The following is a 23017-nucleotide window of genomic DNA, read 5'->3' as shown; positions in this document are numbered from 1 at the left end:
AGCTGGGTCCGAATGTGCTGCCGGTGCGGGGCAGCATACATTCATACTATACACCGTCCTAGACACGGTCTCAAAATTCTTGGAGCTCCTCATTCTCACAGATGACAGATAGGATTAGAGAACTTGAAGAGGAGCGGGCAACACAAAAATGTGCAATGGATGAGATGGCGAGGCAGATTGAAGCACAAAAAGCCCAGATAGCAGAGAAAGATGCTACGATTGAGGCTCGTTTCCGCCAGATCGAGGCAATGTTCGGGTCAACGTCTGGATCTGCGCCCCCTAGAGGTAATTATATATTTTATTTTGTTTTTCTAACAATTGTTAACTGTTAGAAATAATGTTAGAAACCCCTAGCTACAGCGGTCCATTTTAGAACTTAAGTATATTTACATCATATTATAGAGTAATTTTTAATTTTTGTATTGATTATTATTGGTTCACAACTCATTTGCAGGTAATGAAAATTAGGAGTTGGAGAATGATTGTGTTGAGTTGGGCGCCACAGGGCTGATCATCACTGTTTATTATTTTGTATATAGATAGATTAAACTATATGTTTGTTGAGACTAATTGAAACTTATTTCTAGTAGATAATCCAGAAATGTTTTATTGTATATTTGTTTTGCCTTGTGTTAGAACGTTTTTTTGATGTATATATATGTTTTATTATGTGTTGTGTTGAAATGTAGTATGTGTATTGAAATTTTGTTTAATGAAGTATGTGTTGAATATATATTTGTTGGATATTGGATATATATTATTAATGAAGTTCTGTTGTGTTGAATATTTGATATTAATTTATTAATGAAGTTGTGTTGTGTTAGATATATATATTGGATATTGAATTTTGTTTAATGAAGTTGTGTTGGATATATATATTCTTGTAATTGTTGATGAACGTGGATTATGGATTGGATTGGATTATGTATGTGGATTTGATTATGTATTGGATTGTATTATGGATGTGGATTGGAGTGTATTATGGATGTAGATTGGATTGGATTATGGATGTAGATTAGATTGTATTATGGATGTGGATTAAATTGTATTATGGAGGTGTATTATGTATTATGGATGTAGATTATAGATTGTAGGTGGATTTTGGATTATGTAGGTGGATGTGGATTTGATTGTATTATGGATGTGTATGGATTGTGGATTATGAAGGTGGATTGTGTTATGGATGTGGATTATGTTATGGATGTGGATTGTATTATGTATGTAGATTGTATTATGTATGAATATGGATTGTATTATATATGGATTGGATTGTATTATGTATGGATTGGATTGTGAATTATGTATGTGAATTGTGGATTGTGTTATGGATGTGGATTGTATTATGGATGTGGATTAGATTGGATTGTATTATAGATGTGGATTGGATTGTGAAGGTGGATTGTGGATTATGAATGTGGATTGTGGATTATGCTATGGATGTGGATTGTATTATGTATAGATTGGATTGTGGATTATGTAGAAATATTTGATTGTGGATTATGTATAGATTGGATTGTGGATTATGTAGAAATATTTGAATATTGAAATCAGGAATATCAGGAATATTGGAATATCAGGAATATTTAAATTATTAAAAAAAAAAAAAAAAAATTTGACGTGTCAAACTGTATAACACGTCAAAAACCACTCGTACACATTTTTGACGTGTCAAAAATGTTTTTGACGTGGCAATTTAGGACACGTCAAAAAAAATTTTGACGTGTTAAATTGCCACGTCAAAACATTTTTGACGTGTCAAAAATGACACGTCAAAAACTTTTTTGACGTGGCAATTTTTAACACGTCAAAAAAAATTTTAACGTGTCCTAAATTGCCACGTCAAAAAAAAAATTTTTTGACGTGTTGCTACCAACACGTCAAAAACTTTTGACATGTCACTGTAGACACGTCCCAAATTTTTGACGTGTCACTGTAGACACGTCAAAAATATGAGTTTTTTGACACCTACCCTTTTGACTGTTGCTGAACGTCAAAAATGACGCGTCAAAAACCCCTTATCAAAAAATATCTCCATTATGTATGTGAATTGTGGATTGTGTTATGGATGTGAATTGTATTATGGATGTGGATTAGATTGGATTGTATTATAGATGTGGATTGGATTGTGAAGGTGGATTGTGGATTATGAATGTGGATTGTGGATTATGCTATGGATGTGGATTGTATTATGTATAGATTGGATTGTGGATTATGTAGAAATATTTGATTGTGGATTATGTATAGATTGGATTGTGGATTATGTAGAAATATTTGAATATTAAAATCAGGAATATTGGAATATCATAAATATTTAAATTATTAAAAAAAAAAAAAAATTTTGATCCAAGTGGCAGCTTGGATCGGGTCCTTTTCCAAGACCTTGTAGAGATAGTCCCTCTCGTTCAGTCTCTCATCGTAAACTCTCTCTCTCTCTCTCTCTCTCTCTCTCAGATTTTTTTTTCCTGGTATTTGTTTTTGGTTCTTTTGGGTTTATCGAAAGTAGGGGTTTTGCTTAGTGGGATTTTGAATGAGGGAAAATTTCCAAGATTTTCCCTGTAATTTAATAGAGTATTTGGTACACTGGGAAGTTGCAATGGTGAAAAAAGATAACATAAATAATTTTTTTTTTAAAAAAATTATTTAAGCTCTAAAGACTCTGAATTTGAAGTAACAACAGTAGTGATCATCAAGCGATTACTTTATATGTATGTCACAAAGAAACTTTTTGGGGAAATTTCAGAAAGCCCTCCTGAACTTCCAGCCAATTTGAAAAATTCCCTCTGATTTTCAAAACTCTCATTTAGGCCCCCTGAACTTTGGTTTTCTCTCACTTTGGACCATTTTAACATTAAACTACGTCGTTTTGTATCCCAAAATTAAACACATACCCAGCCCAAAACGACGTAGTTTAATGTTAAAATGGTCCAAAGTGAGAGAAAACCAAAGTTCATGGGGCCTAAATGAGAGTTTTGGAAATTCAGGGAGGGTTTTTCAAATTGGCTAGAAGTTCAGGGGGGCTTTCTGAAGTTTCCCCAAACTTTTTATTTTTAAATATCATGGAGGCATGATTTTATTGGGTTATTCCCTAGAACAAAGTTGAGCTGGTTCCACGTAATGGCTAATGCATGTTCCCCAACATTGTATCACATCCAATAAGGACTCTTAGAAGCTGGACAGGGATGAAGGTTTGTAAGAATTTGTTTAGTTGTGGATTGGAAAGGTTGAGAAGTAGCGGTGCCATTTGTTTAAATTTGAGTGAATGAAGGTATAATAAAAAAATAATATTTAGTACAACCGACGGATGGAGAGCCATGTTCTGCCACTTTTAATACGAAATTAATCAAAACTTATGCTCACGCCAAGCTGTTGCGTTGTACCTATTTACCAGAGTGTGAATGCCCGCCATGATTGTCTCTCATAAACAATACATTTTTTTTTTTTTTTTTCTCTTCTTCTTAAGATTAAGATTCTCTAAAAATGCAGAAGCAAAGCTTAGAACCCGTGATATGTATATACACATAATTCTACATGTGAAATTGAAGGCTGGAACATGCTATGCTACGGAACGGTGCTCTAAAAAGATTATGATTTGGTTTGTTAATGCTTTTTAGAAAGTATTTTTTGATATAATATAAATATAAAAATAATTTTGAGTGTTTTGTGAATGATTAATGATTAATTATTTCCGTTGTTTGTTATTTTATTTTATTTTGAAAAAAAAATATTTCAAACAAAGCTGTCCTTGAAGGCATGAATTGCCAATGGCCTATTTACCAAAATGACATTTCCAAGTGACCAACCTTTGAGTCTCAACGGAAAAGAATTTGGGTCACTCGGCTTAAGAATTGGATTGGGGACATCAATTAAGTACGGAATTTTTTTTTTTTTTTTTTAAAAAAGGTCAAAAGCTGATAATTTCTAGCCCTTTCACCAGTTAATTAACAGCAGTGAACTCAAGTGATAGAAAACTTAGCATTTTAAACAACTTTTTAATTAAAAACAGTCAAACGCAGACTTATGCAATGTATTAAAAGCAATCTTTGGAGGTCTTTTTTAATTGAGTAATGTTAAAATTACATTTTTATCTTTTAATTATGGGTAAAGTCTACTTAACCCTCTCAAACTACCACCTCAATGACAATCTACCTCCAAACTATCAATTGCGACAATTTATCTTCCAAACTACCAAAACAATGACAATATACCACCACTTTTAACAAAATGACGAAATTACTCTTACTAAAATAAAAACAAAAATACTAAAATTTATTTATTTTTTTCAAAATTTTAAGAGTATTTTTGTTTTATTAAAAATTATATAGGGATAATTTAGTCACTTTGCTAGTATTGGGGGGTACATTGTCATTGTTTTGGTAGTTTGTGGAATAAATTGTGGCAATTAATAGTTTATGGAGTAGATTGTCATTGGAGTGGTAATTTGAGAGGACTAAGTGAACTTTACCCTTTAATTATTTTATAATATTGATGTAGAAAGCCAACTAACTACCGAACAAATAACAAACTTTTTTTCAACGGTAAAACGGATATAGATTTTTTTCAAATTGGATTTAAGAAAGTTTCTTGAACTTGATCTATAAAAATAAAGCACATGACACTTTAATAAATAATTAATACACATATACAATTTATCGTGTACTTTGTATAGTTTAATGAACCGTTTCTAACTTTGTATTCAAAAACATTTTTAACTAGTCTTTTATTCTCTTTTTCATTAGAATAAAAATAAAAATGAATCTTTCTTTATTCATTTAGAAGGAAAAAAAAAATAGTGATAATAGTTTTACAGGAGAGAGAGGGGGGGAGAGAATCTGCAAGGGCACATGGGTGAGGTGCAGGCAGCAACAAAGATAAAAAGGTCCCGGGTTTCCCGGCACAACTGAAAAGGCAAATAAGAAGAGAGAAGAGGAGAGAGAGAGAGAGAGAGAGGCAGGGCACGTGAGATTTCCTCCTTTACCACCAACATCCTCTGTTATACAATTTACAGTCGTTAAGTTAGATAATCGGGATCTGTGCGCTAATCATCACCCATAACTATTTATCTTTCTTTAATTTTTGATGAGTCAACGGCCCCCTGTTCCCATGTCAACTCCCTTTCTTCACTCTCACGTGACCACTTCCAACTCTTCACGGAATATGTTTTACCCCATTACCCAACGCATCCATACTGTTTTGTACGTGAGAAGCCTACGCCGCCTGCTTGCCAGTGCCACCCACTTCGGTACCAATTTAATTTTTCAATTTTTTTTTTCTCCATATATATATATATATAATAAAAAATGGTAGGCTGGAGAGACCAATTGTGACTATTTTATCTGGGCATGACCATAGTAACACCTACTTGCTAAGAGCCATTCATGAGAGACTTATAAGATAAAAATCGCAGGTGCTCCCTCAAATCCAACTGAACCATAACTATAACCTGACCCAAATCATATTTTAAATTGGCCAATCAAACCCTTTACTTTGTAGACAGGTCACATGAGACGGTGAGAGAAAACTAAAGACATGAATTTTTTTTAAAAAATTTATTTAGTATACTTTTATTAACCGTTATATAACTAAAATGATATGACAGTCAAAATTAATTTTTGACTTTATTTCAATATTATTAAATTATAAGACAGTGTTGAAGTTTTCCTTTATTTTTTTTAAAGTAATTTTAAGAAAAATTTTACGGTGTGTTTGTTAAAGATCGAATTTTGGTCCGATACTGTAGCAAAAATTGATTGATGTAAAAAAAAAAGTAAGAATTTTTTTTTTTTTTTGAAAAAGTGAAAAAGTGAGAATATTTGGTATGAAATTTTTTTGTTTTGTGGTGCTTTTTTTTATTTGAATAGTAATAAAAAGTGATTGATGTAATTTAATAAGCAAGAGAATGTTGAAAATTTGAAAAAGTGAAATGAATAGTATTGAATCAAAAGCGTTTAACAATCTTCCTAAACTTTCAACACTTATATAATTATTACCTCCTAAAGTTCAAAAATTGTCAATTTAGTGTATGGAATTTTTAATTTTTTGCAATGTTATCCATCCGTCATATTTTTCCTTAAATCCTATTTGAAGTATGTCAAAATTACCAAAATACTCTCCATTTTTTAAAACCTAAAAATAAAAAACTGCAAATATTCGGTAGTTGGTCGGTTTTTAATGAAATTTACCAAAATACCCATGTTTGAATCTTTGCAACTTATTTTATTTTATTTTTTTATAATAAAAAAACACACGAGTATTTTGAGAATTTTGATAAGATTTAATGAAAAGGCCTAACGGATGGGAGACATTGCAAAAAATCAAAAGTTTAATACACTAAATTGAAAGTTTTTGAATTTTAAATGGTAATTACAAAAGTAATTAAAATTTAGAAGAATAAGTAAAGTTTTACACTAATTTTATTTATTATAAGAGTGAAAATTAACCTTTAATTTTTTAACACATTATTAAATTAGATGACAATAGTATAAAAGTCGAATAAATAGTATTATTCTTGAAGGTTCAAATAATTTCATTATTAAAAAAAAAAAAAAAAAAAAGAAAAAAAAAAAAAAAAGCTGGACCCAAAACAAAGTACACATTACCGCCTTGTTTGTTAAATAACGTTACACTCTCCCACACTATTCACTTCATGTTTTTCAAAGAAATCAATATCAAATCATTCTCATTATTATATACATCATCCACTTTTAAATTCACATCATTTACTTTTTACTACTGTGCAAATAAAAAAATCACTACAAAACAACAATTTTTCATTTTTCAATACAACTTTTTCACATTCCTATATCAATCATTATTTTCTTTTTAAATTTTTTTTACTATGAAGTGTAATGTTCTTGTTGGTTGCCAAATGACACCTGCAGAATGGTAGGGGTGTCAAAAACAACCGGGAAACCGGAACCGGGACCGGAAAACCGGGAAACCGGGGACCGGTTCCGGTTCCGGTCCCGGTTTTTGACACCCGGTAAAAACCGGGAAAACCGGAACCGGGTCTTATTTTATTAAATAATATATATATATATATATATTGTCTTTGTAATATATTTGTGAACTATTTTTATTGTGAGTGTATTTCTTTTGATTGGTAGATTATTTAAATACTTGTTTTATTTTTTATTTTTTTTGGGTTTTGAATTGTTGTAGTAAGGGGTATTTATTTCTTGTGCATGTTGGTTTGTTTACATACTTGTTTTTACTTTTTATTGTTTTAATGTTTTCTTTATGTATCTAATTTAAAATGATTTTTAGGGTATTTTAAAAAATTTGATTTTTTATTTCTAAGGCTCATATAGGCAAAAACATTGATTTTTTTTAGGATTTTTAGGCTTTTTTAGGTTTATTTTTTAATTATTTGGAACAATCACAATAAAACCTCTTTAATTTAGACAAAAAGATTAATAACTTTTTTTTTTTAAATGAGCTAACTTATGAAAAAAATAATGGGTTTATTTTAGGCCCAATACCTAAAATAAGCCCCAAACAGTAATTTTTTTAAAAAACTGGTTACCGGACCGGGTAAAACTAGAACCGGCCGGGAACCGGGACCCCGGTTTACCGGGGTCCCGATTCCGGTTCCGGTTTCCCAAAACCGAGAACCGGGGTACCCCGGTTCTGGTTCCGGTTTTGGCCAAAAACCGGAAAGCCAGACCGGGTTGACATCCCTACATAATGGTAAGAGTCGGTTTGGTAAATGGTTTTAGTGGTTTAATATTGTCGCAAAAATTGATTAACGTAAAAAGAAGTAAGAATTTTTTTTCTTTTGAAAAAGTGAAAAAGTAAGAATATTTGGTATGAAAAAATAAAAAAATTTTGTTTTATAGTGATTATTTTATTTGAATAATAATAAAAAGTAATTGATATGATAAAAAAAATAAAAAAATTTTACAAAAATAAAAAAATAAAATAAATAGTATTGAAACCAAATGATTTACCAAATGCAGCCTTTAGTCGAGGGAAGAGTGGCAGTAGCAGTTTGTTGGAACCGAGGATGAAAATTGATCAGTGTCATAGGGGCGTGGACCCTCACCTAGATTGTACTGTTGTGACGCAAACTATGTGCCACTCCTGTACTGCGAAAACTGTCGGAATTCACACTATCTCATCCTCTATTAACTATTACTTATTTTTAATACCCTATTTAATTACCTACTAGCTTCTCCCCTCCAGATTTTAAGTCATCTTGAATTCTTTTTTTATTATAATTCAATTATCATAATAATATCAGATATTATTGTTGGAAATCCAACTTTATTCTCCATATCAACTAATTCACTGGAATGAATATAGAATCCTATAAATTCAATCTCATCAAGATTGAAATCAATTTATGGTTTCTGATTATACATGCACGCTTATATATATATATATATATTTGAAAGTTAATAAGTATTAATTACACACACTTTAATATTTGAAAGATTATTTATCTAATAAAAACAAAAAACTCTATATAAGGGTTTTTTTTTTTTTTTTTTTTTTTTTGACATGTTTGCACAAGAGGGGGGAGAGGGATTCGAACTAGTGACCTACACTTCATTAAGCGTGGTCCCAGCCGATTGAGTTACCTCTTGGGGACTCTATATATGGGTTTCAATATAGATTTTTTAAACTTTTTTTTAGGCCATGTTTGTTTTGACGTGTAATGTTTTTTGAAAAAGGTTTTTCTTATAATTGTTGAGAGTTTAAGTGAGTATAAAATATTGGTTAACTTCAAAGTGTTTTTCGTTTTTTGTTGGCTAAGAAAAATAAATAAAATGGTTTACACTGGAATACAATACTTTTATAAGTGAGATATTTAGCGAGGGAGAAGCCGATATTGTTTGTAACATTCCTCTAAGCCACTACCAACAACAAGACAAGCTGATTTGCCATACTATTAATACAAGGGAATTCATCATTAAAGCATTTGTAATGGAAGAGTCAATGTTCTTTTTATTTAAGATGGCTCTTCAAATTTGTAAAAAACTCTCTACATTAGATTAGTCAAAAAAAAGAAAAAAAGAAAAGAAAGCAAAATGGATATTTGATTGAAAGAACAAAAAGAAAAAGAAAAAAAAAAAAAGAGTTAAATGTAGCAACATTTTTCAAGAGAGTCATTTTAGTTTTTATTATTTCTCTCACACATTTTCTCTTTTTCCTAAATCTTTTCCCACTTTTCAAGGGGTGATTGGTTGTTTTTGGTGCCTTTTTTTTTTTTTTTTTTTTTTTTTTTTTTCATGGAAATGGTTTTTTGAATTAAAATTAATAAAAAATTAAAAATAAAATATTATTTTGATAGAATAGATAGAATTATAGCTAATCGAATGTAGAGACATTTAAAAATTTATTAGCTATATTAGATAAAAGTAAATTTTGAGAAAGTATTTTGTATAAAAATTTGGCTCCTCTATTGTGAATGCTCTTAAAATTGCATACCATCACGAAAGGGAACGTCAATAACAGAAAAATGGGAGGGATCAAACAGAACTAGGAACCAAGTTCTGTGGAAAGCAGTATGGAAAAAGAAGGTCTCAAACTCGACTAAAATGTTTCGATGGAGAGCCTGCAATAACATTCTCAGCATGCAATGACATCCTCCCCACTAGAGAAAATTTAAGGGGAAGCTTCACTAAGGACCCTTAAACTTCCACTCGTTTTGAAATACCCCCTTAAACTTCAAAATCTCTTAATTTAGTCACATAAACTTTCAATTGCTCTCAATTTGGACCATTCCGTTAATTTTAGCCGTTAAAAATTCAAAAAAAGACCAAAATATCCATGATTTTTGTTTTTTTTTTTTTAAAAATAAAAAAACGTTTTAGAAGTTGAAATTTTATACAAAAGTCGGGGGTATAAACGTCATATGACGGTTAAAATTTGACGGAGGGGTCCAAATTGAAAGCAATTGAAAGTTCAAGAGACTAAATTGAGAGATTTTAAAGCTCATAAGAAATATTTTAAAACGGGTGAAAGTTTGGGAGTCCTTAGTGAAGTTTTCCCAAAATTTAAAGAAAAGAGGTGTTGTGCAAGATGACCTGTTTATTTTTTGCCGTAGGGAGAGGGTAACAGTAAACCATATAGTCTGGGATTGCCGGTCAGCATAGGATGTGTGGGGTGCTAGCGGAGAAAACTACAGAAGTGCAAGAGGGGGGGAGGCAGTTTTCTGGACGTGGTGGAGAAGATGATCGAACTGCTCACTAGGGAGGATCTACATATTTTTGCTCTTACTGCAAAAGGCATCTGGCAACGTTGCAACACAGTGGTGCATCGGGGACCATTCAACCATCCCAACGTCATTGTGTGTGTGGCACGAGACCCTGCTCCAGCAATTCACGCAGGCTAACGAGAATGAGAATCTGCAGGTAGATGATCGTATCACAGGGGAAAGGCCGAAGTGAAAAAAATCCTCCATCAGGTTTTTTTAAGGTGAATTGGGACGTGGCCATCTCGTCGAAACTGAAATGTATGGGAGTGGGGTGATAATCCGTGATGAGAAGGGGCAGGTGTGTGTAGCCCAATGCAAAACCATTCATGCCATGGCAGCTCTATATTCCGTGGAGTTATGCAGGGATTTAGGCGTTTTTGATATTGTATTGGAAGGGGATTCACTGATGGTGGTAAGGGCTATTACAGCGAAGGAACCGGCCAGCTGTCATCGCCACGGGCAGATTGTGGAGGACATAAAATTGGTATTGCGGTCTCTCCTTTTTTTTTTTTTTTTTTTTTTTGGACGTGTCCGCACAAAAGGGGGAATGGGATTCGAACTAGTGACCTTCACTTCATTAAGTGTGGTCTTAGCGGATTAAGCTACTTCTTGAAGACAATGGACGATTTGCCATGTCAATAGAGAGGTAAATTATCCAGCCCATGGACTTGCTAAGGAGGGCTCTAGAAAATTTACAGATAGCATCTGGATTGAAGAAATTTCAAATTGAATTTCCATTATTGTTATTTTAGAGCAATGTGCTCTATCTTTGTAGAGCTTTGGTTTTAGTGATCTTTTATCATTTATGAACGAAGAATACTCATTTCTTTCAAAAAAAGAAAAGAAAAGAAAAGAAATGTTTTACACTTTTCATCTCCATAAATTATTTTTTCGCATCTGATATATAGTTGTAAAAAAATTTCTTATGGGGGCCTATTTGCCCGACCACGTATCAGACTACCCAATTGTTCAGATTACAAATAATATGAGCAACAAATTGCATTGAATTTCACTTCTAAAGACTTTCTATTACCGTACAATTTTTATTTTTTATTTTTTCCTTATGCAATTCGTCTTTGTTATCAATGTTCATCCTCTAAAATGTCATTCAGAATCTGAGTCTTGATTGAACTGTATATACTTTGCATTTGGCCTCAAACTATGTGAAATTTGCGTAAAATTGATATGATCCATTGATCATTTTTACAATATTTTTGTGTTAGTATTTATAGAACAATTCGAAATCCGACCATGCTCACATTTGTACAGAATCATGACAACCGTAGACAGCATGTAAAGTATGGTGGTGTTGTTTTTTGAACGCAAAGTATTAAAAGCAAAACCTCAATAAAACTAGCACGTGATCGTACATATATAAACTCATTTATTACAAGAGTGTAAAATTAAGACATATTACAAAGGGATTTATATTACTTGCCAAAAAAATACAAAGGGATTTATATTTATTTACTTTTTTTTTTTTTTTTTTGTACTTTACGGATTTATAATTTAGTTACTGAGAAAACATGTATATGTTTTCTTCCCTTGTTGTTTGGTCGGTATTCCCAAAAAAAAAAAAAAATTTGGGATTGCCGAAACAATACAATAATAAATCGGGATTGCCGAAAACATAAAATAATGAGGTGAGTATAAAATCATAGAGTTCCGTGAACCATAATGTCATACCAAGTTAGAGCAAAAGCAAAAGCAGCCATTGAACGAAACAGTCCATCATGACACTAACGCCGTCATTCCCGCCGCAACGTCGTTACTCAGACGGCGTTCTCCTCTAACGGAGCACACCCAAAAGAAAAAAAAGAAAAAGAAAAAAAAACAGAAAGCCAGAAACTGTATAAAAGATCTTGAACCGAATCACACACAGACAGAGAGAGAAAGAGAGAGAGAGAGAGAGACAGAGTCTCAGAGAGATCAAAGCGGGACAGATAGTGAAGAGAAAGAAAGCAAGAGAGAGAGAGAGGCAGTGGGAGAGATTTTCTGGTGGAAATTCGAAGGAGATTCTTGTGCGGTTTTGATCTCGCCAGAGATTCCTACCGTCTGCAGAAGCTCGGAATTCGGAAACTTTGTGAGTGAAGTGTGGGATTCATATTCAGGTCGATTTGCTCAAGCGCTTGGAGCGGATAATGCACGTGAATTTTTAATTCAGATCAAAGTAAGCGATTATTCTCTCTCTCTTTTTTTTTTTTTTTTTTTTTTTTTTTCATGTTGGCCTATAGATCTTTCTCTTTCGAGCTTTGTTTTTTTTTTTTTTTTAAATCAAGTTCTGAAGATTTTAATTTCATTTCTGTTTAACATCGAGCTTTTGTTTTCTTCCCTTTATCGTAATCTGATTGCAGATTCGCTGAATTCTGCAATTCAATTTTCCGGTTAATGGTTTTACGTGTACGGAACATTTGCAAGCTAAATTTGTGGCCAATAAATTTTATTTCCTCGGGAAAGAGACAGAAATTATCTTTGCAATAACTCTCGGCGTGCTCCAGAGTAATTTCTTCGTTTTGAGCTTTCAAATCGGAATCCGATTGCTTCTAAGCAGCAAATGCGCCTCCGATCTTCTAGCGGAGGCGTAAATTCTCAGACAAGATTCTTCTTTTGTCTAGCACAGGGATCTGAGAAGAAGCGCTGAGAATTTCGGTCTCCAACGTCCCAGTACCGGTTTGAATTGCAAAAATTTCAAACAAATTCAACTTTATTTGGTGACTTCACTGAATTCCCGTGAGAATTTTGGTTGTTTTCAAAATTCTGTTGAATTACCGGAAAAATCAGGTGAGAAAAATCTATAAGGTGTGAATGGAGCTTCCTCAACCACGTCCTTTTGGAACCGAAGGTATTTTCAGAGCATAACTTTTCTCTTTCTTCGAATTTGTTTCTTTGAGATAAAAAATGAAAATTGGAAAATATTTTGTTTTTGTTTTTTTGTGGTACAGGGCGAAAACCAACACATGACTTTCTGTCTCTGTACAGTCATTCAACTGCCCAACAAGATCCACTACCAGCTTCTCAAGGTATTTTATTTTAATTTTCAATTGAAGATTCCAAAAATTAATATAAACAAAAAAAAGGTTTTGTTCTTTGTGGGTTTTATCTTCAAAGGTTTTTTTTTTTTTTTTGTTAGTGGGTTGTTTAGAATTTAGATGTCAATGTTTTATACAGAGAAAATATGTGATGAAATATCAAATATATATCTTCGGACTTTATTACCCATATCACAATTGTGTGTGCACGTGACGGGATTTGAATCATGGATCTGGGCCATCAGTGTAAGTGGGGGCAGTCTTAAACAGGATGCCGAATCGGAAAAGGAAGGGGTTAGCAGTTAGCAATTAACACCATTTAGATTGGATCTTGGGTTTTGATGGGACCCATAAGGATTCAAACATGATTTGACGGGTCACATCAGGCCCAATGCTGGTGCATGGTATTGGTACCAGAATGCTTAAATCTGGCCCACGCCCTTTATAATCCTCATTCATGAAAAATGTGATTAAGCGTGGAGTATGTAATAATTTTGATTTTTATCTTTTTTTTTTCTTCCATGTGTTTACTGGGCAAAACATATAGACTTTATTTGTTGGTAAAGTCAAACATTTCCCCATGGCTCTCTTTCAGTCTAACGACGCGTGCAAAGGCTGCATTGAGAGTTTAGTAATGTGGGGTGTATTTTATCTTCTTCTTCTTCTTCTTCTTCTTCATTGTTTTTTTTCATAGATTGGAGGCGATCTGTTCTTGAAATTTTAGCATCGTATTTTCTGAGCCAAAGTTGAAATTTTCTGAATAAATATGAATAGTCCCCCCATCCATTTTCCTTTTTTTTTTTTTTTTTTTTTTTTTTGTGGGATTAGTCTGGCTTTCTACAAATTTAATCCATTACAAAGCCAATTTCCGAAAATTTAACACGATTGTTCAATTTTACCCTATTTAGATTAGTTTCATGATCGTTTTTGTGTCCAAAAGGAGATATAATGTTTTACAAGATTAGATGTTATGGTCATTAGTCTCTCCTAAATCTAAATAGGAGTTCTTTGTCTTTGTTTGTTGATGCATGAACAGGAGGAGGTTACCCGAAAACTCATGATTTCCTACAGCCACTAGAGCGGTTAGGAAGGAGCAGTGCAAAGGAAGAAAGCACAGTTGATATCTCAACTGTGGAAAAGCCAGCGCCACCGGGAGCGCCTGCTTCGGCGGAGCACATTCTCCCTGGAGGGATTGGGACATACAGTATAAGCCACATTTCGTATTTTGCTCATCAAAGGGTTCCGAAGCCAGAGGGTTCCATATTCACGGTGGCACAAACGAGTAGTACGGATAGGAACGATGAGAATTCCAACTGCACTTCTTACACAGGAAGTGGTTTCACGTTGTGGGAAGAATCTGCAGCATTGAAAAAGGGAAAGACAGGGAAGGAGAATATGGGCGAAAAACCCATTGTGAGAGGTAAAGTCGTGTTAATTGTTTGTATTCCATTTTTAGTTTCTCATGCATGCTTTTACCAAAAAAAAAAAAAATACGTACCTTTGCATGCTCATTCGTTCCATTGTTTTTCAATGTACTTCTTGAAAAACATAAATAAAATTTTCAAAATTAGTAGTTATATTTAAAGAATATTTTTGTTTTATTAAATAGTAAAATAATAAAAATACCCATAAAATAAACGGGAAAGAATCCCAAAAAAAAACTGAGACATTTCAAGAAGCAGAGCATTCATTAGGCACACCACACGAGGGTTGGATAACGAAAAGGATCTTTTTATGAATAAAATTATGTATGTCTATGGCCCATAACTCTTTCAATGTTTTGAAAGGCTAATTGGGCCGTTGGTGGGCTACAGATATGCTATATGCCTGTATAAAAATCAAAAATGATTTTTTATTTTTTATTTTTTTATTATTGTTGAGATAGGTATTGTTGTATATAATTTAGTCACCGTGCGTCCAACCAAGGCCTAATTTTAGATAAAAGCCGAAGTAAAATCAAAGAATGGGCAAAATCTTGGATTGGGCCGAACTAAGTTTGCACTGAAAGCCCAGTTGCGACTTTTTTTTTTTTTTTTTTTTGTAATCTATTTGTCTTATGGAACTAACTACTAAGTGTCTAATAATGTTTACACTTGCCGATGCCGTGTAGACCGGGCTGGGCCTCAGGGCCGATCCTTAGCCGGTCCAGTCCAAATTTAAACATATAAAAAAAAAAAAAAAAAATCAAAGAGCAGAAAGAAATCTTAACCGAAGCCCTCGGCGGCTACTTTTGGAATTGACAGAGGAAGGGGCCAAGTTGGGACAATGGACGACGTCGGAGAGGCCGTCACAGTCATCTACCAGCAACAGCAACAACAACAACCATCGGAACAGCTTCAGCTCTCTCTCTTCCTCTCAGTCAGTCATTTTCTCCTCTATTTCTCTTTTTTTGTCGCTGTCTCTCTCTCTCTCTGGTCTGATGGGAGTGTCAACGAGTAATGGGCTTTTTATGGGTGTCAACAGGGCAACGGGGCAGAAGAACAAGAGCTTCATGGAAATGATAAAATCGGCCAAGGTTGGTAATGCCGAGGAAGATGACTTAGACTACGAGGAAGAGTTTGTCCTTAAGAAAGAGCCCTCTACTAGTGTTACTACTGCCCACAGAGGTATTGTGTCAAACACCTACTTGGGTGTCCCTATATTCTGATGCTTATGTGGGTAGTAATAGCCAGTTCCTTATGTTTTATGCGACATGAAAGATTACATCTTTGTTTCCCTCGTTTTCATCGATTTTAAAGGTGTGAGTTTTATTACAGGGGAATTGAGGGTGAAAGTGGACGGGAAGGACTCTGATCAGAAGGCTAACACTCCCCGCTCGAAGCATTCTGCGACAGAGCAGCGTAGGAGAAGCAAAATCAACGATAGGCAAGTCTTCCTGCTTCATATAGGAAACCTCTTTTCTCATGTGTGGCTTTCTCTTTCTCTTTCCATTTGCTGCGAGTCTGCGCGTGTTGGACTTTGAGGTTTTCTTTTTTTTTTTTGTATGTCTTTTTTCTAATACTCGTATATTGGTTAAGACATCCCTGATCCCTACTTAATTTTTCTGTCAATTTTTTCTTATGGTATGTATCTTATGTAGGTATGCCGTAATAAGTGGCAGTGCCATAACTTTGTTCAATGGAGGAATTCTTTTCCTCTTGGTTGAGCAAAAAGTGAAAAAAAAAATAATAATAATAATATTTATGGTTTTTTGGGAGCACCGGCTTGCATTATGGCCCTTTTTCTTACTACAAGCAATTAGTTGATTGATTAATAAGGTTGTTACTAAGATCTTATACTAAAATAATAAAGTTACATGCAGGTTTCAGATGTTGAGAGAACTCATTCCTCATAGTGACCAAAAGAGAGATAAGGCATCATTTTTGTTAGAGGTATGTAATGTCTTATAGTAATTCGTTCTTGGCTTCTTGCGTTCATTTCTTGTAGTAATCTGTTGTTTGACTTCTTTACTTCAGCTTGCAATGTTCTAACCTTTGAATCATGGTTTCTGAATCTTTTTGCAGGTTATTGAGTACATTCAGTTTTTACAGGAGAAAGTACAGAAGTACGAGGGGTCATACCAAGGATGGAATCATGAGCCGGAAAAATTGATGCCATGGGTAAATTTTGTTTTTGCCTCCACATTCTTCATTAATTTGGAAACATATGCATTAATTATTTATTTCATGTGTGAGTGTTGTCCAAATAGACGTGACGGGAGGGAAATTTGTGCCCCGGAAGTGAACGAGGCCTCCAAATTTTAAGGATGTCTGTCCTACACACACATGCACGATGGTCATATATTTGGGTAGTTTATAGCTGAATTTATGCCAAATCATAGTATTTCGTATCACTGCTGCAACCTAGTAGTTGACACTGTCTCCCTTGTTTGAAACAGAGAAACAATCACAGGCCTACTGAAAGTTATGTTGATCAGTCTCGAGTCATAAATAGTGGGTCTGCTCCTGCATTAGTGTTTACTGGGAAGTTTGATGAGAAAACTGTCTCTGTCTCCCCAACCATTGCTGGGAGTGCACAGCACCCAGTAGAATCTGACGTTAGTACTGTCACTACCTTTAAACAGATGGATCACCATCCTGGAATCACCAATAAGGCAATGCCTTTTCCAATGCCATTGCATTCAAACTTCTTCACACCTGTCAGGACCAGCGCTGCAGTACCTGAACTTCCTCCTAAATTGGTATCTGACGGAAAAGATATTCCATCACTGCCCCCACCACAGATATGTCAGGTGAGATCAATCACTACAGATGGGACTGCTACTAGTGATAAGCTGAAAGAACAGGAGTTGACTGTTGAAGGTGGTACCATTAGCATCTCAAGTGTGTACTCTCAAGGGTAAGTATATTTGTAATTTACATAATCATTAGTATGTGCATTATTATTATTTTTTTTTGATAAGTATGTGCATTATTTTAAGACAGGTAGTAACTGTCTTTAGTCTGCACATTTCTTAGACAAACTCTGAACCTCGATTTGGTTCTTAGTATTGTAGATTCATGTCTGGTAAACATTATTTTATACATCTTCAACACCCCTACTGATTTCCCAGATTTTGCCGTTAGGTACTGCAATAGTCAGGCACTTTTTGTGGCATATTTTCAAGGCAACATTATTTTTTTTAGCATACATCTAGACTCCAATCATTTCAGGTCAGAACTAATTGCTAACATTTGCACTGGGCCATATCCTTTAATCTGATTCTTTAGGCTCCATTTCCTTTATCGTACTGAGCAGTTTTGCAATCAGTATATTAAGTCAAGAAGCAAAATCATCACAGCATTGATCAGCACTTTGTTCGAAATTTGTACTGATAGAGTATGTTGTAATTACAATAGTCTTGTTAAAATGGTTGGAGGATGCTGGTACCCATTTATTGTACAAGCCCTGTTAGCATTGATAGTCCTGGGCCACTTGGGCATGAGTTTTGTACTCATTTGCATATTAAGTTGAGAGTTAAACCTTTTATCATGTGTGCAATGTCAATCTTCATCTTTTCGACTATTAGCATCTGCTGAAGTTCTCTGATGCCTACACCTGGATATCAGCACACCCTGCCTTAGTCAGTAAACGGAAATTATGTTTTGTAGTCTTTGGTTACAACTGTTTTAACATCATCTTGAGAGCCTTATTCGAAACAGGATGTTGGTTATGAATCAATAACATAACAGGGATATTTGGTGTTGAACAGGTTGTTGAGTACTCTGACACAAGCACTGCAGAGTTCTGGAGTGGATTTGTCACAGGCCAGCATTTCAGTGCAAATTGAGCTTGGGAAGCGATCTAACAGTAGAGTGACTGGATCACCATCCATTGTTAAGGTAATATTGATGCCGAAATTGTGGTATCCTAATTCTCTTTTCAAGTAAAATTTTTATGTAAGCTTAATTGCACATCTTTTACTTAAATTTTGTCTTCCATTGTTCCTTAGGATAAGCATGTTCCTGGTAGCAATCAAGGGACAACACGTTCTAGAGTTGTGAGTGCTGAAGATTCTGAGAAAGCCCTAAAGAAGCCCAAGACGGGCAAAAGCTAATATCACAATTTCATTAGTTTCTTTTTTTTTTTTTTTCAATTATATTAATTCATTTTTTCGGGTAGCCTATATCATCTTGGAGGGGTTATTCATGTCTTCTGCTGGTTTATAAACTGCCCAGTTGAGACCAAGATTGATTGTACATGTAGCGTCTCTCAGTTAGTTTGTTTGGGTTCCACAGATTTCCGGGCAAAATAATATGTATTATTTATTTTCTATTTGTTGTCATCATAGAGGCTTCCATATTGATATTGAGAAGCTGCTTTTTCATTAAGGTTTCCATTAATGTAAAGTTTCTTTCAATATTTTTTTTTTCTTGACTCATGAAATGTAAAAGAATTTTATTTATTGAAGGGGGTGGTGTCATATTTCTTATTGCTTTAAATTCCAAAAATATGTCTGTAACCTTTAAGTCAATGCTTTAAAATAAGGAAAAAATAATATTTAGTTCTCAAGTTTTTGTGCAATTTTAATTAAGTCGTTGAGTTTTTAATTTGGGAATTTAGATATAAATTCCTCAAATCAACTCGCCTTCATTAAAAACTCTCAAAGTATTTTTTTTCGAAAATTTAGTCCCTAGATCAATCGAAACTTCTTACCGTTAAAAATTTGTAATACCCGTTAGAGCCACTCAAAACTCCCAATTTTATTTGATTAAAATATTAATTATTTATTAAATTAATTTTAAAAGTTAAATAAAAAAAAAAAAAAAAAATTGAGGGGTGGCAGCCACCCCGGCCACACCCCAACCCCTATGCCCAAAGGTGGTTTGCCCACCCTTGGGGTGGCATGCGGGCCACCCCAAGCCACCCCTTTGGAGGTTTGGGGTGGCCCCCCAAACCCCCAATGGGGTGGCTGCGAGCCACCCCATGGGTGGTTAGGGATTGCCGCGAGCCACCCCAAACTAGCCAAGGGTTGGCTCGCGGCCACCCCTAGGTGGTTTGGGGTGGTCCGCAGGCTATCCCAAGCCACACTTGGGGTGGCTCGAGCCACCCCTTGGGCGGTTTGGGTAGGCTCGCGGCAACCCCTAACCACCCATGGGGTGGCTTGCGGCCACCCCATTGTGGGTTTGAGGTGACCCGCAGGCCAGCCCTCCACCATGGGGTGGCTCGCGGCCACCCCATTGGGGGTTTGGGGTGGCCTCTCCACCCAAGGGGTGGCTTGGGGTGGCCCGCAGGCCACCCTAAACCACCTAGGGTGGCCGCAAGCCACTCCAGGGGTGGTTTGACCACCCCTGGGGTGGCTTACGGCCACCCCATAGGGGTTGGGGGGGTGGGTGGCTAGATGCCACCCCCGGCCACTCTTCAATTTTTTTTTTTTTTTTTTTTTTTGGTTCTATTTAACTGTTAAAATTAATTTAATAAAAAATTAATATTTTAATTAGGTAAAATGGGGAGTTTTGAGTGGCCCTTACAGGTGTTAAAAATTTTTAACGGTAGGGAGTTTCTTGTAGTTTCGATTGACCCATGAACTAAAATTTCGAAAAAAAATACCTAGGGAGTTTTTAATGAAGGCTCGTTGACCTAAGAAGTTTATATTTAAATTCTCTTTTAATTTCTATAATTAAGTCTTTTAAGTGTTTCTTTGAACTTTTTTTTTTTTTTTTAGCCAATACTGGTACTATTATTAATCTCAAAAGATCAATACAATCAAGAAATGGGATGAACTTCTTCCCTCAAATATCTCAAACGTGCGACTAGAAAGTATCTGTGATATGGTAGCCTCTCTAGCTAGCCCATGTGCAACTAGATTAGCTTCTCGAAAGACATGTTTTTAAATTTTGCTATGCCCAACGATTGTAAAATTGCTTGTATATCCTCCACAAAGTGTCCATAGCTGCTCATACAACCCTTTTGTGAATTTACTGCATTAATGACTTGCCAGGCATCCCCGTCAAAAATGATCGCGTTTAGGCCAAGATCCTTTCCCATTATCAGAGCATGAATTGCAACTAGGGCCTCTGCCATAACCGGTTCTAGGACCATCTCGTGTGTCATGCTCCGTGCTGCTAAACATCTCCTGTTACTATCATACACAACAACGCCCAGACCAACCCGTCCTTTCCTCTTGTCAACAACTGCATCCCAGTTTATTGTGATCATGCTGTTGGGAGGTGGCTGCCATGGTGCCCTTCGCTATGCCGGATCAAGCCTTTGCTCTTGCCGTGCACTGTACGCTCGAGTGCGCTCGATCCAAGACTTGGTGCGCTCGAGCCTGGATGGTGTGCGCGCGAGCGCAGGAATGCGCTCGACCCTTGATCGCAGACGCTCGAGCGCAGTGCACTCGATCCCATGAATGCTGCGCTCAATCCTAGTTCCAGAATGCTCAACTTTTTGATCTTTTAACCCCAATTTCCAATGGTTTGTCAAATAAGACCTGAAACATAAAAACAAAACAAAATCAAACAAATAACAATGCTAAGGAATTAACATATGTAAATTAAGGAGCTTGAATGTGCAACATTCAGCGCTTATCACACCCCGCAACTTACATATTGCTAGTCTCTTAGCAATGTAAACAGAAAATAAACTGAAAAACAAAAAGATAAATCTAGCTTTCGTGGGACGTACGGTTGCATTTAGCATATGCAACAAGCCTTTTAAACCCCTAGGAGTTTCCTAGAGGACGAGTGAAGTCTCGTAAGGGTTTTCCAGGAATGATACCCACAAACATTTTCTAACAATGTAATTCCTAAGAATGCAACCTCATGACCATCATGGTTTTCAGTCATTAACAGGCTTAATAAAACAAACACTATCTTCACAATTTCAGGCAATCACAACTTAGCTCCAATCATGGCAATTATGAGATATTACAAAATTCAATTAGTGTATGTGAACTCAACACATAATCAAGGGATTTCAAAACTAATCTCAATCATGCATGGATCAATACTCAAAATTCATTGGACTCCCCATCGGACAAACAACCAAGGCAACCTTTTTTTTTTTTTTTTTTTTTTTTTTTTTTTTTTCACTTAGCTCCCTTAAGCTTTCTGATTGACCCATTTATCGAGTGTTAGGCCAATGACTCCCAAACCAGATGGTTTTAGGGCATTAGGTGTAAAAACACCCCTAAGGACGTACTAACTCTGGTCAAAAAGGCTACAAAGCTAAGCTACTTTTTTTTTTTTTTTGTCAACCAATCCAAACTTTTCACTTTTTGACGCGAACACTCACTGCTTAATGAGGCAAGAGGTCCGGTTACTTGGTGGAAAGTTTAAAATGATCATTTTTATTTATTTATTTTTTATACTTTATGCCAAAGTTGTTTTCCCAATAAGTTGCCCAACTACATTCCGAATATTAAAATCAAACATTCTTGATTCCAGATTTTATACCCCACAGACTGACTATATGCAAGTGTGCTTGTGAAAATTAAATTGAAACAAGTAATATTTCATGTTGCCAATGAGAGTAACCCAGTTTTAATTTCTTAATCAAGTGATCATGTGTTCGTCATATTAAGCCCATCAATGAATTTCAAACCATAATAGGAAAATCAATTGCATGCTCAGAACTATCATGTATATGCCCACACCCCCCAACTTAAAGTGCACAATGTCCTCAGTGTGTGGAAAATAACAATAAAACAATGCAAGGGGAAAAAGAAACACCAAACCTGTCACTGTGGCGCAGAAGAAGATGCCCCTGGAGCAGGTGGCAGCCGAGCGACAATGGCACGCAGCAGTTCTTGTTGCGCTTCAAATCGTTCATCTGCCTGGCGCCTGTCTTCCGCTCTTTGGTTTGCAAGCTCAGCACGGAGGTCTTGCAATTCTTTATGTAAGGACTCATACTGTGACATGGTCAGAGTGACTGTAGCTGCTGCTCCCATGCTGTCGACTGGCGCTGCTGGAGGTGGCTCATCAGGCACAGGCCCATCAGCGTCCCTATCGACTGCTGCTACAGCAGGCACCCGACGTCATCGCGGCATGTGAGAATAACTCTGATTCCACTGGATCAGACCAAACTGAGGATGTGTGGAAATAGGTCCATCAGTAGGAGTACCCTCTATGCCTCGGGTCTGAAAGATCTGGGGTGAGGAGAAACGGGAATGGAAGTCCCCATGACGCCGAACCCTGCGTGCACCGCACAATTGCCCCATCCCAAAACTTGTGCATCTGGTCCCAAATGAGCTGGGGAATGGAGATCCAATAGCCTCTCTGAAAGGCATAGAGTGTTGCAAGAAAGGGGCCGCGCCGCTGCGTCTTGTGTCCAAAGGGGTACACATTCCGCTGCAGGATGAAGTCCATGA

The 23017-nt window shown here is 35.6% G+C and overlaps 1 protein-coding gene and 1 non-coding gene across 4 annotated transcripts; one reads left to right on the top strand and one right to left on the bottom strand.

Moving 5' to 3' along the window:
• Positions 1–1675: 1675 nt before the first annotated feature.
• LOC148584493 (small nucleolar RNA SNORD90) lies at positions 1676–1783 on the bottom strand. Its single transcript, XR_015912926.1, has one exon. It is a non-coding gene; the product is annotated as a small nucleolar RNA SNORD90 (small nucleolar RNA).
• Positions 1784–12077: 10294 nt separating this feature from the next.
• Positions 12078–19068, top strand: BIM1 (basic helix-loop-helix (bHLH) DNA-binding superfamily protein). 3 transcript variants are annotated; one of them, XM_059597849.2, is made up of 13 exons: positions 12078–12368; positions 12553–12697; positions 12819–13040; positions 13141–13218; positions 14264–14647; positions 15471–15585; positions 15691–15833; positions 15984–16092; positions 16529–16598; positions 16731–16826; positions 17105–17565; positions 18419–18548; positions 18659–19068. In XM_059597849.2, the coding sequence occupies exons 3-13, from the start codon at positions 13004–13006 to the stop codon at positions 18761–18763; spliced, it is 1728 nt and encodes a 575-aa protein (XP_059453832.2). In that variant the 5' UTR covers positions 12078–12368; positions 12553–12697; positions 12819–13003; the 3' UTR covers positions 18764–19068. The 3 variants fall into 3 exon arrangements, with proteins under 3 accessions (XP_059453832.2, XP_059453833.2, XP_059453831.2); XM_059597850.2 differs by having other exon boundaries at positions 12553–13040; positions 17291–17565; XM_059597848.2 differs by having other exon boundaries at positions 12553–13040.
• The last annotated feature ends 3949 nt before the right edge of the window (positions 19069–23017 follow it).

The sequence above is a fragment of the Corylus avellana genome, chromosome 7 (genome assembly GCF_965113065.1).
Source record: "Corylus avellana chromosome 7, dhCorAvel1.hap1.2, whole genome shotgun sequence".
NCBI classification, from domain to species: domain Eukaryota; kingdom Viridiplantae; phylum Streptophyta; class Magnoliopsida; order Fagales; family Betulaceae; genus Corylus; species Corylus avellana.
Note: the sequence above shows the minus strand (reverse complement) of the source record. Positions and strands in the feature narration are given on the sequence as shown.

Coding starts and splice junctions, on each gene's coding strand:
- BIM1 (XM_059597849.2), top strand. CDS start 13,004: ATGGAGCTTCCTCAACCACGTCCTTTTGGAACCGAAG. Junction 13,041..13,140: donor ACGTCCTTTTGGAACCGAAG/GTATTTTCAGAG, acceptor TTTGTGGTACAG/GGCGAAAACCAACACATGAC. Junction 15,834..15,983: donor TGTTACTACTGCCCACAGAG/GTATTGTGTCAA, acceptor GTTTTATTACAG/GGGAATTGAGGGTGAAAGTG.